The sequence below is a fragment of the Tinamus guttatus genome, unplaced genomic scaffold (genome assembly GCF_059628265.1).
Source record: "Tinamus guttatus ecotype Peru unplaced genomic scaffold, ASM5962826v1 Tinamus_guttatus_pri_ptg000825l, whole genome shotgun sequence".
NCBI classification, from domain to species: Eukaryota; Metazoa; Chordata; class Aves; order Tinamiformes; family Tinamidae; genus Tinamus; species Tinamus guttatus.
In genome coordinates this window covers 100,753-119,172 of record NW_028289359.1, presented here as the reverse complement: position 1 = coordinate 119,172, position 18,420 = coordinate 100,753, and the positions used below count along the sequence as shown (strand labels likewise).

At 64.0% G+C, this 18,420-nt stretch overlaps 2 protein-coding genes across 2 annotated transcripts in view; one reads left to right on the top strand and one right to left on the bottom strand.

Moving 5' to 3' along the window:
- Positions 1 to 537: 537 nt before the first annotated feature.
- ZNHIT1 (zinc finger HIT-type containing 1) lies at positions 538 to 10,553 on the bottom strand. The gene is made up of 5 exons (XM_088537608.1): positions 10,532 to 10,553; positions 9,174 to 9,344; positions 5,683 to 5,762; positions 1,971 to 2,140; positions 538 to 559 (listed from the first exon to the last, which is right to left on the bottom strand). Exons 1-5 carry the CDS (start codon positions 10,551 to 10,553, stop codon positions 538 to 540), a joined length of 465 nt encoding a protein of 154 aa, XP_088393734.1.
- A 1,242-nt stretch (positions 10,554 to 11,795) lies between these two features.
- LOC104566349 (RNA polymerase II subunit A) overlaps positions 11,796 to 18,420 on the top strand; it is a 56,939-nt gene continuing 50,314 nt past the window's right edge. The window contains 4 exon segments of the mRNA XM_088537609.1: positions 11,796 to 11,901; positions 15,431 to 15,563; positions 16,147 to 16,283; positions 16,427 to 16,600. Coding sequence (XP_088393735.1) covers positions 11,812 to 11,901; positions 15,431 to 15,563; positions 16,147 to 16,283; positions 16,427 to 16,600 — 534 coding nt within the window. The 5' untranslated portion in view covers positions 11,796 to 11,811.

Here is an 18,420-nt window from a genome sequence, read left to right as displayed (position 1 = left end):
GGGAGACCCATGGGGAGACCCATGGAGGACCTTGACCTAGAGATGGACCCATAGATGGACCTGAGCCACGGGGAGACCCACAGAGGACCTTGACCCACGGATGGACCCATCCCTGCCCCACGGCCCTTGTCCCCTCCCCGGTTCCCAGTCCCTCACCCCATCGCCGGGGCCCCACAGAGGCTCCGCCCCCTCGCCACACACTGACCAATGGGAGCTGAGCCACGCCCTTCCGCCAGCCAATGGGGAGCCGGGCCTCGGTGGAGGGGGCGGGGCCTTTAATAAAGAGCTGCGGAGGTGCCACGTGGGGACAAGTGTCACGTGGGGACGGGGGGGACGCTTGGGGACACACGTGGGGACATGGGGGACACGTGGGGACATGGGGGGACATGGGGGGACACGGGGACATGGAGGACACGTGGGGACACGGGGGGACATGGGGGGACACGGGAGGGATGGGAGGACCTGAGGGGACAAATGGGGACATGGAGGGACATGAGGGGACACCTGGGGACATTGGTGGTGGCATCGATGTCCCCATCACACCGTCCACTTCAAGCACCTGTGGGGACAGGACAGGGGTGAGGCCACCACCCCCCGTGTCCCCATGTCCCCACGATGTCCCCAGTGTCCCCAAGGTACCGGGTGTCCCTCTAGGTGCCCAAGCCCATGTCCCCAATGTCCCTCTGATGTCCCCAATGTCCCTCCCATGGCTCCTGGGTGTCCCCAGAGCCCCCCAGCCCCACATCCCCATGATGTCCCCATGTCCCCACGATGTCCCCAATGTCCCCAAGGTACCAGGAATCCTTCTGGGGGCCCAAACCCATGTCCCCAATGTCCCTCTGATGTCCCTCATGTCCATCTGATGTCCCCATGTCCCTCCCATGGCTCCTGGGTGTCCCCAGAGCTCCCCAGCCCTGTGTCCCCGTGTCCCCACGATGTCCCCATGATGTCCCTGTGTCCCCACAATGTCCCCATGATGTCCCCAGTGTCCCTATGATGTCCCCAAGGTACCAGGTGTCCCTCCGGGTGCCCAAACCCATGTCCCCCTGATGTCCCTCCCATGGCTCCTGGGTGTCCCCGGAGCCCCCCAGCTCTGTGTCCCCATGATGTCCCCGTGTCCCCACAATGTCCCTGTGTCCCCACAGTGTCCCCACGGTACCTGGTGTCATGGTGTGTCCCCAGGCAGCGGCTGCAGCAGTACCGGGCCCCGCAGGACCATGTCCCCAATGTCCCTCTGATGTCCCCAATGTCCCTCCCATGGCTCCTGGGTGTCCCCGGAGCCTCCCAGCCCCATGTCCCCATGATGTCCCCATGTCCCCACGATGTCCCTAATGTCCCCATTACCGTGTGTCATGGTGTGTCCCCAGGCAGCGGCTGCAGCAGTACCGGGCCCCGCAGGACCATGTCCCCAATGTCCCTCCGATGTCCCCAATGTCCCTCCTATGGCTCCTGGGTGTCCCCAGCCCTGTCTCCCCACATCCCCACGATGTCCCCATAATGTCCCTGTGTCCCCACGATGTCCCCAATGTCCCCCTGATGTCCCCAATGTCCCTCCCATGGCTCCTGGGTGTCCCCGGAGCCCCCCAGCCCCAAGTCCCCGTGTCCCCACGATGTCCCCATGATGTCCCCCTGTACCCACGATGTCCCCAATGTCGCTCTGATGTCCCCATGTCCCTCCCATGGCTCCTGGGTTTCCCCAGAGCCCCCCAGCCCCACATCCCCATGATGTCCCCATGTCCCCACATTGTCCCCAATGTCCCCATTACCGTGTGTCATGGTGTGTCCCCAAGCAGCGGCTGCAGCAGTACCGGGCCCCACAGCACCATGTCCCCAATGTCCCTCTGATGTCCCCAATGTTCCTCCCATGGCTCCTGGGTGTCCCCGGCGCCCCCCAGCCCTGTCTCCCCATATACCCATGATTTCCCCACAATGTCCCCATGTCCCCCCGATGTCCCCAATGTCCCCATTACCGTGTGTCATGGTGTGTCCCCAGGCAGCGGCTGCAGCAGTATCTCGCCCCGCAGGACACGCACGTGTAGGTGGCCGGGAAGCCGCACACGGAGCAGAAGTGACGCTGGGGCAGCCGCGACGGCCCCGCGCAGGCGGACACGTAATTGGGGCCATCGGAGCCGCTCAGGTTCTGCGGGGACACGAGGGGACGTTGGGGACATCGTGGGGACATTGGGGACACCGTGGGGACATGGGGACATTGGGGACATCATGGGGACATGGGGGACATGGGGGACACCGTGGGGACAGGGGGACATTGGGGACATGGGGGACACAGAAGTGACGCTGGGGCAGCCGCGACGGCCCCGCGCACGCGGACACGTAATTGGGGCCATCGGAGCCGCTCAGGTTCTGCGGGGACATTGGGGACGTTGGGGACACTGGGGACACCATGGGGACAGGGGGACATTGGGGACACCGTGGGGACATTGGGGACACCGTGGGGACATGGGGGACATTGGGGACACCGTGGGGACATGGGGGACATTGGGGACATCATGGGGACATTGGGGACACCGTGGGGACACTGGGGACACCATGGGGACAGGGGGACATTGGGGACATGGGGGACATGGGGGACACCGTGGGGACATGGGGACATTGGGGACATGGTGGGGACAGGGGGACATTGGGGACACCGTGGGGACATTGGGGACATTGGGGACATCATGGGGACATGGGGGACATGGGGGACAGGGGGACATTGGGGACATCGTGGGGACAGGGGGACATTGGGGACATGGGGGACATTGGGGACACCGTGGGGACATGGGGACATTGGGGACAGGGGGGACACCGTGGGGACATGGGGACATTGGGGACACCGTGGGGACACAGAAGTGACGCTGGGGCAGCCGCGACGGCCCCGCGCACGCGGACACGTAATTGGGGCCATCGGAGCCGCTCAGGTTCTGCGGGGACATTGGGGACGTTGGGGACACCGTGGGGACATGGGGACATTGGGGACATGGGGGACATTGGGGACATGGGGGACACTGGGGACACCGTGGGGACAGGGGGACATTGGGGACACCGTGGGGACATGGGGGACATTGGGGACACCGTGGGGACATTGGGGACATTGGGGACATCATGGGGACATGGGGGACATTGGGGACATGGGGGACACCGGGGACATTGGGGACACCGTGGGGACAGGGGGACATTGGGGACACTCTGGGGACATTGGGGACATCATGGGGACATTGGGGACATGGGGGACATCATGGGGACATTGGGGACACAAGGGGGACATGGGGACACTGGGGACACCGTGGGGACAGGGGGACATTGGGGACATGGTGGGGACATGGGGGACATGGGGGACATTGGGGACACCGTGGGGACACAGAAGTGACGCTGGGGCAGCCGCGACGGCCCCGCGCAGGCGGACACGTAATTGGGGCCATCGGGGACCGCTCAGGTTCTGCGGGGACATTGGGGACATTGGGGACATTGGGGGACATCGGGGACACTGGGGGACATCAGGACACCGTGGGGTGCCCCACGGGGACCCCGATGTCCCCAGCCACCCCATAGGGACCCCCATGTCCCCGGTCACCCCATAGGAACCCTGATGTCCCTAGCTGCCCCATGGGGACCCCGATGTCCCCTGGTCCCTCCAGCCGCCCCACAGGTGCCCCTAATGTCCCCAGTCGCCCCATAGGGACCCTGATGTCCCCCGGCCACCCCATGGGGACCCTGATGTCCCCAGCTGCCCCATGGGGACCCCGATGTCCCCCGGCCACCCCATGGGGACTCTGATGTCCCCCAGTCCCTCCATTTACACCATGGGGACCCTGATGTCCCCAGCCACCCCACAGGGACCCTGATGTCCCCAGCTGCCCCATAGGGACCCTGATGTCCCCCGGTCCCTCCATTTGCCCCATGGGGACCCCGACGTCCCCAGTCACTCCCCAGGTGCCCCTAATGTCCCCAGCTGCCCCATGGGGACCCCAATGTCCCCCAGCCGCTCCAGTTGCCCCACGGGGACCCCCATGTCCCCGGTCACCCCATGGGGACCCCGATGTCCCCCGGACCCTCCAGCTGCCGCATGGGGACCCCGATGTCCCCGGTCACCCCATGGGGACCCCACAGGGACCCTGGTGTCCCCCAGCCCCTCCAGTTGCCCCATGGGGACCCCCATGTCCCCAGTCACCCCATGGGGACCCTGATGTCCCCCAGCCCCTCCAGTTGCCCCATAGAGACCCCGATGTCCCCGGTCACCCCATGGGGACCCCGATGTCCCCCGGACCCTCCACCTGCCCCACAGGGACCCCTATGTCCCCCGGTCCCTCCATTTGCCCTATGGGGACCCCAATGTCCCCAGTCACCCCATGAGGACCCTGATGTCCCCCCGTCCCTCTGGTCACCCCATGGGTACCCAGATGTCCCCCAGGTCATCTCTAGGGACCCCAATGTCCCCCAACCACCCTATGGGGACCCTGATGTCCCTGGTCACCCCACGGGGACCCCGATGTCCCCCGGACCCTCCATTTGTCCCATGGGGACCCTGATGTCCCCGGCCACCCCATGGGTGCCCTGATGTCCCCCAGCTGCCCCATAGGGACCCCAATGTCCCCAGGTCCCTCCATTTGCCCCATGGAGACCCCAATGTCCCCCGGTCACCCCATGAGGACCCCAAAGGGACCCTGATGTCCCCCAGTCCCTCCAGTTGCCCCATGGGGACCCCGATGTCCCCCGGCGACCCCATAGAAACCCTGATGTCCCCTGGTCACCCCATGGGGACCCCGATGTCCCCTGGACCCTCCGGTTGCCCCATGGGGACCCTGATGTCCCCCAGTCCCCCCAGCCACCCCATAGGAACCCTGATGTCCCCCGGCCACCCCATGGGGACCCTGATGTCCCCAGCCAACCCCATGCAGACCCCAATGTCCCTGGCCACCCCATAGGTGCCCCTAATGTCCCCAGTCGCCCCATGGGGACCCTGATGTCCCCCAGCCCCTCCAGTTGCCCCATGGGGACCCCGATGTCCCTGGCCACCCCATGGGGACCCTGATGTCCCCCGGTCCCTCTGGTCACCCCATGGGTACCCAGATGTCCCCGGCCACCCCATAGGGACCCCAATGTCCCCTGGTCCCTCCACCTGCCCCACAGGGGCCCTGATGTCCCCCAGCGCCTCCAGTCACCCCATAGGGACCCCAATGTCCCCCAGGTCACCTCCAGGGACCCCAATGTCCCCCAGCCACCCTATGGGGACCCTGATGTCCCTGGTCACCCCATGGGGACCAGAATGTCCCCCAGTCCCTCCATTTGACCCATGGGGACCCTGATGTCCCCGGCCACCCCAGGGGTGCCCTGATGTCCCCAGCTGCCCCATAGGGACCCCAATGTCCCCAGGTCCCTCCATTTGCCCTATGGGGACCCCAATGTCCCCAGTCACCCCATGAGGACCCTGATGTCCCCCCGTCCCTCTGGTCACCCCATGGGGACCCTGATGTCCCCGGTCACCCCATAGGGACCCCAATGTCCCCTGGTCCTTCCACCTGCCCCACAGGGACCCCGATGTCCCCCAGCGCCTCCAGCTGCCCCACGGGGACCCCGATGTCCCCCGGCCACCCCATAGGAACCCTGATGTCCCCTGGCCACCCCATGGGGACCCCGATGTCCCCTCGATGTCCCCATGTCCCCCTCCATGTCCCCACGTCCCACCTGCTCCTCCAGCAGCGCCTGGAAGTTCTTCCTGAACCGCACTTTGAAATGGTCCCCCCGGGTCTTCTTCTTCTTCTTCCCTATGGGGACGGCCGCGCCGTGGGGCCCAGGCGTCCGGGACCCCCGAGAGGGGCCAGGAACCCCCAAATCCCCCCAAATCCCCCCAAAATGGGGATCCGGAAACCCCCCAAATTCCCCCAAAATGGGGACCCGGAAACCCCCAAATCCCCCCAAAATGGGGATCCGGAAACCCCCAAATCCCCCCAAATTCCCCCAAAATAGGGACCCAGAAACCCCCCAAATCCCCCCAAAATGGGGACCCAAAAACCCCCCAAATCCCCCCAAAATGGGGACCCAAAAAACCCCCAAATCCCCCCAAATCCCCCAAAATGGGCATCCGGAAACCCCCAAATCGGGGACCCAGAAACCCCCCAAATCCCCCCAAAATGGGGATCCGGAAACCCCCCAAATTGGGGACCCAGAAACCCCCCAAATCTCCCCAAATTGGGGATCCAGAAATACCCCAAATTGGGGATGCGGGAACCCCCCAAATCCCCCCAAAATGGGGATCCGGAAACCCCCCAAATTGGGGATCTGGGAACCCCCCAAATCCCCCCAAATTGGAGACCCAGAAACCTCCCAAATTGGGGACCCAGAAACCCCCCAAATCTCCCCAAATCCCCCCAAATTGGGGATCTGGAAACCCCCCAAATCCCCCCAACTCCCCCCAAAACGGGGACCCAGAAACCCCCCAAATCTCACCAAAGTCCCCCAAAATGGGGACCCGGAAACCCCCAAATCCCCCCAAAATGGGGATCCGGAAACCCCCAAATCCCCCCAAATTCCCCCAAAATAGGGACCCAGAAACCCCCCAAATCCCCCCAAAATGGGGACCCAAAAACCCCCCAAATCCCCCCAAAATGGGGATCCGGAAACCCGCCAAATCCCCCCAAAATGGGGACCCAAAAACCCCCCAAATCCCCCCAAAATGGGGACCCGGAAACCCCCAAATCCCCCCAAGAGGGGCCAGAAACCCCCAAATCCCCCCAAAATGGGGATCCGGAAACCCCCAAATCCCCCCAAAATGGGGACCCAAAACCCCGCCAAATCCCCCCAAAATGGGGATCCGGAAACCCCCAAATCCCCCCAAAATGGGGACCCCAAAACCCCCCAAATCCCCTTAAAACGGGGATCCAGAAACCCCCCAAATCCGGGACCCAGAAACCTCCCAAATTGGGGACCTAAAAACCCCCCAAATCCCCCCAACTCCCCCCAAATTGGGGACCCAGAAACCCACAAATCGTGAATCCAGAAATCCCCCAAATCCCCCCAAATCAGGGACCCAGAAACCCCCCAAATCCCCCCAAATTGGGGATCTGGAATCCCCCCAAAATGGGCATCCCGAAACCCCTCATATCCCCCCAAATTGGATATCTGGAAATCCCCCTAATCCCCCCAAATTTGGGATCAGGGAACCCCCAAATCCCCCCAAATTGGAGATCCACAAACCTCTCAAATTGGGGACCCAGAAACCCCCAAAATCTCCCCAAATCGGGGACCCAGAAACCCCCCTAAGCCCCCCAAATTGCAGACCCAAAAACCACTCAAATTTGGGACCCAGAAACCCCCCAAATGCCCCCAAATTGGGGATCCAGAAACCCCCAAATCGGGGACCCAGAAACCCCCCAAATCCCCCCAAAATGGGGATCCGGAAACCCCTAAATCCCTCCATATTGGGGATCCGAAACCCCCAAATCCCCCCAAAACGGGGACCCGGAAACCCCCCAAATTGGGGACCCAGAAAGCCCCCAAATCCCCCCAAAATGGGGATCCAAAAACCCCCAAATTGAGGACCCAGAAACCCCTAAATCCCCCTAAATTGAGGATCCGGAGACCCCCCAAATCCCCCCAAATTGGGGACCCAGAAACCCCCCAAATCTCCCCAAATTCCCCCAAAATGGGGACCAGAAACCCCCCGAATCTCCCCAAATCCCTCCAAATTGGGGATTTGGAAACCCCCCAAATTGGGGATCCGGGAACCCCCCCAAATCCCCCCAAATTGGGGACCCAGAAACCCCCCAAATCCCACCAAAGTCCCCCAAAATGGGGATCCAGAAACCCCCCAAATTCCCTCAAATTGGGCATCGGGAAACCCCTCAAATCCCCCCAAATTGGATATCTGGAAATCCCCCTAATCCCCCCAAATTTGGGATCAGGGAACCCCCAAATCCCCCCAAATTGGAGATCCACAAACCTCTCAAATTGGGGACCCAGAAACCCCCCAAATTGGGGACCCAAAAACCCCCCAAATCCCCCCAAAATGGGGACCCAAAAAAACCCCAAATCCCCCCAAATCGGGAATCCGAAAACCCCCCAAATTAGGGATGTGGGAACCCCCCAAATCCCCCCAAATTGGAGACCCAGAAACCCCCAAAATCCCCTCAAATTGGAGACCCAGAAACCCCCCAAATCCCACCAAAGTCCCCCAAAATGGGGATCCGGAAGCCCCCCAAACTCCCCCAAATTGGGGACCCAGAAACCCCCAAATGCCCCCAAATTCGGGATCCAGAAACCCCCAAATTGCAGATCCGGAAACCCCCCAAATCGGGGACCCAGAAACGCCCCAAATTCGGGACCCAGAAACCCCAAAATCTCCCCAAATTGGGAACCCAGGTGCCCAGGAACCCCCAAATCCCCCCAAACCATCACCCAGGAATCCTGACATTCCCGGAATTCCGCATCCCGGAGGGGCCCTGGCGTCCGGGTCCCCTAAAAACCCTCAAATTGATTCCCAAAGGGACCCCCAAAACCCCTCAAATCCAGATCCCGGGTGCCGGGAGACCCCCCAAATCCCCCAAAACCATCACCCGGAAATCCCGGAATTCCCGGAATTCCGGTGTCCGGGACCCCTAAATCTCCCCTCAAATGGACTCCAAGACACCCCCAAAACCCCGCAAATCCGGATCCCGGGTACCTGGAAAACCCCCAAATCCCCCCAAACCATCACCCGGGAATCCCGGAATTCCCAGAATTCCACATCCCGGAGGGGCCCCGGCGTCCGGGACCCCTCAAATTGACTCCCAGACACCCAGAAACCCCCTAAAACCCCTCAAATCCAGATCCCGGGTACCTGGAAACCCCCCAAATCCCCCCAAACCATCGCCCGGGAATCCCGGAATTCCGCATTCCGGTGTCCGGGACCCCTAAATCTCCCCTTAAACTGATTCCCAGACACCCAGGGAGCCCCAAAACCCCCCAAATCCAGATCCCAGGTGCCGGGAGACCCCCCAAATCCCCCCAAACCATCATCCAGGAATCCCGGAATTCCCGGAATTCCGGCGTCTGGGACCCCTAAATCTCCCCTCAAATGGACTCCAAGACAACCCCAAAACCCCTCAAATCCAGATCCCGGGTGCCAGGAGACCCCCCAAATCCTCCCAAACCATCACCCGGAATTCCCGGCATTCCCGGCATTCCCGGAATTCCGGGACCTGTCTCGGCCGTGTCGGCGAAGTGGGGCAGCCTCTTGGGGGGCCGGGGCAGCCCGGCCTGGGGGTCGTCTCCGAAGTTGTCGTTTTCCAGAGCTTCCAACTGCCGGTTGAGCCGGCGCTGCCGGGCGGCCCGGTCCAGGACGCGGCGCTGGGATCCGTCCGGACAACGGCCTGGAATGGGAATAATGGGAATGGGGATGGGAATGGGGATGGGAATGGGGATCCTGGTGCTGGGATCCATCCGGACAACGGCCTGGAATGGGAATAATGGGAATGGGGATGGGAATGGGGATCCTGGCACTGGGAACCCTCTGGACAACGGCCTGGAATGGGAATGGGAACGGGAATGGGGATGGGGATGGGAATGGGGATGGGGATGGGAACGGGAATGGGGATGGGAACGGGAATGGGGATGGGAACGGGAATGGGAACGGGAATGGGGATGGGAATGGGGATGGGAATGGGGATCCCGGGGATGGGATCCATCCGGACAACGGCCTGGAATGGGAATGGGAATGGGGATGGGAATGGGAACGGGGATGGGAACGGGGATGGGGATCCCGGGGATGGGATCCATCCGGACAACGGCCTGGAATGGGAACGGGAATGGGGATGGGGATGGGAACGGGGATCCCGGCACTGGGATGGTGGGAATGGGAATGGGAATAGGGGTGGGAATGGGAATGGGAACAGGGATGGGGATCCCGGCGCTGGGATTCATCCGGACAACGGCCTGGGAATGGGAATGGGGATGGGAATGGGAACGGGAATGGGGATCCCGGGGATGGGGATGGGGATCCTGGTGCTGGGATCCATCCGGACAACGGCCTGGAATGGGGATGGGGACGGGGATGGGGATGGGGAATGGGAATGGGGATCCCAGGGATGGGAATGGGGATGGAGATCCCGGTGCTGGGAACCCTCCGGACAGCGGCCTGGGAATGGGAACGGGAACGGGGATGGGAATGGGGATGGGAATGGAGATCCCGGCACTGGGATGGTGGGAATGGGGGTCTGGGCATCGGGAATGACAGGTGGGAGGTTGGGAATGGGGAGGTGGGAGGTCTGGGATGGCGGGAATGGGGTCTGGGATGGCGGGAATGGGGTCTGGGATGGCGGGAATGGGGGTTCGAGGTGTTGGGAATGGGGAGGTTGGGAATGGGGGACTGGGATAGGGGGAGCCGGGAACGGGGAGCTCAAACCGCCCCCCCAAAACGGGGACCCCCAAAACGCGGAGCCGGGACCGGGACCCCCAAAAGGGACCCCAAGAACCGGGACCCAAAAGGGACCCCAAGAACCGGGACCCCCAAAAGGGACCCCGGAACCGGGCCCGGTTCCCGGGTCGGCCCCGCCGCTACCTGACACCTTCTTCTCCACCATGTTGCCCCGCCGCTCCCGCCTGACGCCGCTTCCGCCCTCACGCGGGGGCAACTTCCGCCCTCACGCGGGGGGGCAGCTTCCGCCCTCACGCGGGGAAGCAACTTCCGCCCTCACGCGGGGAAGCAACTTCCGCCCTCACGCGGGGGGCAGCTCTAAGGCAACTTCCGCCCTCACGCGACGCCGCTTCCGCCCTCACGCGACGCCGCTTCCACTGTCGCCGCCGCTGTCCCCATGCCCCCCCCCCCCCCCCGGTCCAGGGCGCACGGAGGCCCCGGGAGGCCAAAATTAATCCCGTAAGGGCCCCCCCCCCCGGTCCAATAAACACGGAGGCCCTTGGAGGCCAAAATGAAGCCCACGGGGCCCCCTCCAGCCCCGGGGACACGGAGGCCGTTGGAGGCCGCACAAAAGGCCCTAGGGACCCCCAGGGCACATGGAGGCCATTGGAGGCCAAACGAAAACACATAGGGGTCCCCCCGGCCACATATGCGGGGCCGTGGAGTCCCTCATTAGCCCCTATTTGCCCCCCATTCCCCTAGTTACCCCCCCAATTACCTAGTTACCCCCTTAACTACCCCCAATACCCCTTACCCCTCTAGTTGCCCACAATTACTCCCTATCACCCCCCATCCCGCTAGTTACCCCCTAATTCCCTCATTACCCCCCTAATTATCTAATTACCCTCAAACCCCCCCGCCCCGCTCAGCAGCTGGCGCATGCGCACGAGGGGCGGGGCGCGCGCCGAGGGGCGGGGGCAGCGCCCTCGTGAATTATTCATGAGCTCCTCCCACCTGCGGGGGGGGAGGACGGAGCGGCGCTGCCCACGCGGGGGAGGGGGGATCCCGCACCCCCCCACTCCTTTTAACCGCCTCTCCCGCATCCTTCGCGGGGTCTCCCGCCTTTTCCAAGCCTCTCCGCTTATTTTAACGCTCTAGATTCCCTCCCTCGCCCGTTTTATTCCCATTTCCCCTCTTTTTTCACCCTTTTTTCCCCCCCCCCCCCGCCCCGCACCTCTTGGTACGCCCCGCCCCCCGCGCTGCCCCCGCCGCCGCGCGCATGCGCGGCCGAGGCTATAAAAGGCGGCGCTCGCCGCGTCGCCGCTCAGTCGCGCCGAGGAGCGCGCGGGGGTCGGACCGGAGGGGAGGGGGACCCCGCTCCGGGGGGGCCGAGCACCGGTTGGGGGTTCCCGGTGTCGTTGTCGCCGTTACCGCCGCGTTAAAGCGGAGGCCGCCGGGCCCCCCGCGCTCCCCCGGCCGGCGCCATGCACGGCGGGCCGCCCTCCGGGGACAGCGCGTGCCCGCTGCGCACCATCAAGCGCGTGCAGTTCGGCATCCTGAGCCCCGACGAGATGGTACCGGGAGCCGGGGGGGGCGCCGGGAGGGGGGGGCCGCCGGTGGCGGAAGAAGCGGCGGGGGGGGGGGGGGGGGGCACAGACGGGAAGCGGAGGCGGAGGCGGAAGAAGCGGCGCCCAAAATGGCGGCGCGGGGCCGGCGCCTCCCGCGGGCCGGGGGGGACCGGGCGGTTTAGGGGGGGTCCTGGGGGGTCCCCGAGGGGTCTGGGGGTGACCGGGGGTGTCCCCAGGGGCCCTTAATGTGTCTTGGGGTCCCCAGTGTGTTTGGAAGGGGCCTAGGGGTGACCAGGGGGGTCCCCAGGGCCCCTCGATGTGTCATGGGGTGCCATGAAGGTGACCAGGGGTGTCCCCAGGGTCCCTTAATGTGTCCTGGGGCACCCAGGAGCCTCTTGGGGGTCCCCAATGTCCTTAGGAGGTGACTGGGGTGTCCTGGGGGCCACTTTATGTGTCCTGGGGCACCCAAGGGGGTCCCTAGGGTGCTTGGAAGGTGTCTAGGGGTGACCAGGGGTGTCTTGGGGGCCCCTTGATGGGTCTTGGGGGTTCCCCAGGAGCCTCCGTGGGGTCCTTAAGGTGCCTGGGGGTGACCAGGGGTGTCTCCAGGGCCCCTCAATGTGTCCTGGGGTGCCATGAAGGTGACCAGGGGTGTCCCCAGGGTCCCTTCATGTGTCCTGAGGCACCCAGGGGTCTCTTGAGGGTCCCTAAGGTGCCTAGCGGTGACCGGGGGTGTCCCCAGGGTCCCTCAATGTGTCCTGGGGCACCCAGGGGGGTCCCCAATGTGCTTGGAAGGTGCCTAGGGGTGACCAGGGGTGTCCCCAGGGGTCCCTTGATGTGTCCTGGGCCACCCAGGAGCCCCTTGGGGGTCCCCAATGTCCTTAGGAGGTGACTGGGGTGTCCTGGGGCCACTTGATGTGTCCTGGGGCACCCAAGGGGGTCCCTAGGGTGCTTGGAAGGTGCCTGGGGGTGACCAGGGATGTCCTGGGGGCCTCTTGATGGGCCTTGGGGGTCCCTGAGGTGCCTGTAGGTGACCAGGGGTGTCCCCAGGGTCCCTTGATGTGTCCTGGGGCACCCAGGAGCCCCTTGGGGGTCCCCAATGTGCTTGGAAGGTGCCCAGGGGTGTCCCTGGGGCACCCAGGGGTCTCTTGGGGGTCCCTAAGGTGCCTGCAGGTGACCAGGGGGGTCCCCAGGGCCCCTCAATGGGTCCTGGGGCACCCAGGGGGGTCCCCAATTTGCTTGGAAGGTGCCTAGGGGTGACCAGGGGTGTCCCCAGGGGTCCCTTCATGTGTCCTGAGGGGCCTCTTGGGGGTCCCTGAGGGGCCTGGGGGTGGCCGGGGTGTCCCCAGGGCCCCTTAATGTGTCCCAGGGCACCCAGGGGGGTCCCCAATGTCCTTGGAAGGTGCCTAGGGGTGACCAGGGGTGTCCCCAGGGTCCCTTAATGTGTCCTGGGCCACCCAGGAGCCCCTTGGGGGTCCCCAATGTCCTTGGAAGGTGACCACGGGTGTCCCCGGGGCACCCAGGGGTCTCTTGGGGGTCCCTAAGGTGCCTGCAGGTGACCGGGGGGGTCCCCAGGGCCCCTCAATGTGTCCTGGGGCACCCAGGGGGGTCCCCAATGTCCTTGGAAGGTGCCTAGGGGTGACCAGGGGTGTCCCCAGGAAGGTGCCTAGGGGTGACCAGGGGTGTCCCCAGGGTCCCTCAATGTGTCCTGGGGCACCCAGGAGCCCCTTGGGGGTCCCCAATGTCCTTAGGAGGTGCCTGGGGTGTCCTGGGGACCCCTCAATGTGTCCTGGGGCACCCAGGGGTGTCCCCAATGTGCTTGGAACGTGCTATGGGGTGACCAGGGGTGTCTTGGGGGCCCCTTGATGGGTCTTGGGGGCCCCCCAGGAGCCTCCTTGGGGTCCTTAAGGTGCCTAGGGGTGACCAGGGGTGTCCTCAGGGTCCCTTAATGTGTCCTGGGCCACCAAGGAGCCCCTTGGGGGTCCTCAGGGTGCTTGGAAGATGACCAGGGGTGACCAGGGGTGTCCTGGGGGCCTCTTGATGGGTCTTGGGGGTCCCTAAGGTGCCTGTAGGTGACCAGGGGTGTCCCCAGGGATCCCTCAATGTGTCCTGGGGCTCCCTGGGGTGTCCTGGGGGTCCCTGAGGGGCCTGGGGGTGACCAGGGGTGTCCCCAGGGTCCCTTGATGTGTCCTGGGCCACCCAGGAGCCTCTTGGGGGTCCCCAATGTCCTTAGGAGGTGACTGGGGTGTCCTGGGGGCCACTTGATGTGTCCTGGGGCACCCAAGGGGGTCCCTAGGGTGCTTGGAAGGTGCCTGGGGGTGACCAGGGGTGTCCTGGGGTCCCTTAATGTGTCCTGGGGCACCCAGGTGCCTCTTGGGGGTCCCCAGGGTGCTTGGAAGGTGACCAGGGGTGTCCCCAGGGTCCCTCGATGTGTCTTGGGGCACCCAGGAGCCTCTTGGGGGTCCTTAGGGTGCTTGGAAGGTGCCTAGGGGTGACCAGGGGTGTCCTGGGGTCCCTTCATGTGTCCTGTGGCACCCAGGGGTCTCTTGGGGGTCCCTAAGGTGCCTAGGGGTGACTGGGGGTGTCCTCAGGGTCCCTTAATGTGTCCTGGGCCACCCAGGAGCCTCTTGGGGGTCCCCGATGTCCTTAGGGGGTGACCAGGGGTGTCCCCAGGGCCCCTCAATGTGTCCTGGGGCACCCAGGGGTGTCCCCAATGTGTTTGGAAGGTGCTTAGGGGTGACCAGGGATGTCCTGGGGGCCTCTTGATGGGTCTTGGGGGTCCCTAAGGTGCCTGTAGGTGACCAGGGGTGTCCCCAGGGTCCCTTGATGTGTCCTGGGGCACCCAGGAGCCCCTTGGGGGTCCCCAATGTCCTTGGAAGGTGACCAGGGGTGTCCTGGGGCACCCAGGGGTCTCTTGGGGGTCCCTAAGGTGCCTGCAGGTGACCGGGGGTGTCCCCAGGGCCCCTCAATGTGTCCTGGGGCACCCAGGGGGGTCCCCAATGTCCTTGGAAGGTGCCTAGGGGTGACCAGGGGTGTCCTCAGGGTCCCTCAATGTGTCCTGGGGCACCCAGGAGCCCCTTGGGGGTCCCCAATGTCCTTAGGAGGTGCCTGGGGTGTCCTGGGGACCCCTCAATGTGTCCTGGGGCACCCAGGTGGCTCTTGGGGGTCCCCAGGGTGCTTGGAAGGTGCCTAGGGGTGACCAGGGGTGTCCTGGGGGCCCCTTGATGGGTCTTGGGGGCCCCCCAGGAGCCTCCTGGGGGTCCCTAAGGTGCCTGGGGGTGACCAGGGGTGTCCCCAGGGCCCCTCAATGTGTCCTGGGGTGCCATGAAGGTGACCGGGGTGTCCCTGGGGGTCCCTTGATGCACCCTGGGGTGCTATGAAGGTGCCTGGAGGTGACAGGGGTGTCCCCGGGGCTCCCTTTGCTGGGGGTCCCCTGGAGCACCCCAAAGTCCCCCTGGGGTGTCCAAGGGTGGCCTGGGGTCCTTTTCGGGTTATCTTGGGGGCGATTTTGACCCGTTTTCCCCCCTTTTCTCCCCAGAAACGCATGTCGGTGACGGAAGGGGGCATCAAGTACCCCGAGACCACGGAGGGCGGCCGGCCCAAACTGGGGGGGCTCATGGACCCCCGCCAGGGCGTCATCGAGAGGACGGGGCGCTGCCAGACCTGCGCCGGTGCGTGGGCGCCTGTTGTCCGCCGACTGACAACGTGTCCGCCTGTGCCCAAAGGGGGCGTTCCCGCTGTCCCCTTCCCGCTCCAAAACACCCATTTTTTTCCCCCAAACCATCGTGGTTCCCTGCCCCAAGGTGACATTTCCACGCGGAAATGTCACCAATTGCCTCAAAGCCCCTTGGGGACGTTTTGGGGGGGACAATTTTCCCCTTTGGGTTGTCCCCGGCTCCTGTTTGGGCTGAAAAACAACCCCAAAAGGCCCCAAAGTGGCTGTTTTTCCCCACGAGGACCCAGGTTCTCCATCCCTCCTCCACCAAGTGTCACCCGGGGACAATCGGAGGGACAATTGTCCCTTTAGGGACACCCTCCACGTCCTGTTTCTTGGGGACCTGCCCCACAGCGGCTGTTCCCTCCCCTTCTCATCCCGCTTTTCCCTCCCAACTTGCTTTTTGGGCCAGTTCCCCCCAATTTAGAGCCCGTTTTGGGGCAAGGTCCTCCAATCCGAGCACCCAACCGCTGCCCTTTGTGCTCGTCACACCCATTGGGTCTTGTCACCCGCCGTGGGGTGACAACAACCGTTCACAGGCAACATGACCGAGTGTCCGGGCCACTTCGGCCACATCGAGCTGGCCAAACCCGTCTTCCACGTGGGATTTTTGGGCAAAACCATGAAAATCCTGCGCTGCGTCTGCTTCTTCTGCTCCAAGCTCCTGGTGGACTCCGTAAGTCCGCCTGTTGTGCGCCTGTTGCGGCGGAAATGACCGCCGGGGCTTGGCGGTGCTCCCCGGGTGTTGCCGCCCTCGCGGAGTTGCCGGGGGGCAACGGGTGTTGCTGAGGGCCCCGCGGGCTGTTGTTGCGGCTGTAGAACAACCCCAAGATCAAGGACATCCTGGGCAAGTCCAAGGGACAGCCGAAGAAGCGGTTGACGCACGTCTACGACCTGTGCAAGGGCAAGAACATCTGCGAGGGCGGCGAGGAGATGGACCACAAGTTCGGCGTGGAACAGCCCGAGGGGGACGAGGACGTCACCAAGGAGAAGGTGACAACCCCCGCGCGGGCGCCTGTGTCCCCCGTGACGCCTGTGCGGCGGTACCGACCCCGCGCCGGCCGCCTGTGTTTGCTGCTTGACGCCGCCGCGTCCGGCTGTGCCACCCTGTCCCCGTGGGGACAACCCTGTGTCCCCCCCATCCCCATGAGTGTCCCCTGTCCCCCCCCCCCAGGGCTGTGGGTGCTGCCACCTGCGATGTCACCCTGAGTCTGTCCCTAATGTCCCCCCAACACTGTCCCCACAGGGTCACGGTGGCTGCGGTCGGTACCAGCCCCATGTCCCCAATGATGTCCCCATGTCCCCATAGGGTCACGGTGGCTGCGGTCGCTACCAGCCCCATGTCCCCAATGTTGTCCCCATGTCCCCAATGTTGTCCCCATGTCCCCAATGTTGTCCCCATGTCCCCAATGTTGTCCCCATGTCCCCATAGGGCCATGGCAGCTGCGGTTGCTACCAGCTCCATGTCCCCGCTGATGTCCCCATGTCCCCATTGATGTCACTGTCCCCACACGGTCACGGCAGCTGCGGTCGCTACCAGCCCCATGTCCCCAATGATGTCCCCATGTCCCCATGAATGTCCCCATGTCCCCATGAATGTCCCCATGTCCCCAATGATGTCCCCATAGGGTCACGGTGGCCGTGCTCGCTACCAGCCCCATGTCCCCAATGATGTCCCCATGTCCCTAGTGATGTCCCCATGTCCCCACAGGGTCACGGTGGCTGCGCTCACTACCAGCCCCATGTCCCCATGAATGTCCCCATGTCCCCAATGATGTCCCCATGTCCCCACAGGGTCACGGTGGCTGCGGTCGCTACCAGCCCGATGTCCCCATTGCTGTCCCCATTGCTGTCCCCATTGCTGTCCCCATTGCTGTCCCCATTGCTGTCCCCATTGCTGTCCCCATTGCTGTCCCTGTCCCCACAGGGTCACGGCGGCTGCGGTCGCTACCAGCCCCATGTCCCCTCAACCCCATGTCCCCATTGATGTCCCCATGTCCCCTCAACCCCATGTCCCCATGAATGTCCCCATGTCCCCAATGTTGTCCCCATGTCCCCATAGGGTCACGGTGGTTGCGGTTGCTACCAGCCCCATGTCCCTGATGATGTCCCCAACACTGTCCCTTGTCCCCACAGGGTCACGGCGGCTGCGGTCGCTACCAGCCCCATGTCCCCATTGATGTCCCCATGTCCCCATTGATGTCCCCATGTCCCCATTGATGTCCCCAATGTTGTCCCCATGTCCCCACAGGGTCACGGCGGCTGCGGTCGCTACCAGCCCCATGTCCCCAATGTTGTCCCCATGTCCCTGATGATGTCCCCAACACTGTCCCTTGTCCCCACAGGGTCACGGCGGCTGTGGTCGCTACCAGCCCCATGTCCCCAATGTTGTCCCCATGTCCCCAATGTTGTCCCCATGTCCCCAATGTTGTCCCCATGTCCCCAATGTTGTCCCCATGTCCCCATTGCTGTCACTGTCCCCACAGGGCCATGGTGGCTGCGCTCGCTACCAGCCCCATGTCCCCATTGATGTCCCCATTGATGTCCCCATTGATGTCCCCATTGATGTCCCCATTGATGTCCCCATTGATGTCCCCATTGATGTCCCCATTGATGTCCCCATGTCCCCACAGGGTCATGGCGGCTGCGGTCGCTACCAGCCCCATGTCCCCTCAACCCCATGTCCCCATTGATGTCCCCATGAATGTCCCCATGTCCCCATTGCTGTCACTGTCCCATAGGGTCATGGTGGCTGCGGTCGCTACCAGCCCCATGTCCCCATTGATGTCCCCATTGATGTCCCCATTGATGTC

Bases quoted from the DNA above. Each gene is read 5' to 3' on its own strand.
- ZNHIT1 (XM_088537608.1), bottom strand. From the start codon at position 10,553: ATGGTGGAGAAGAAGGTGTCAG. The intron at 5,763-9,173 runs GTCCCGGAATTC...CCGTCCCCATAG, and splicing joins CGCCGACACGGCCGAGACAG to GGAAGAAGAAGAAGAAGACC. The intron at 560-1,970 runs GTAATGGGGACA...CTGTCCCCACAG, and splicing joins GGGACACACCATGACACACG to GTGCTTGAAGTGGACGGTGT.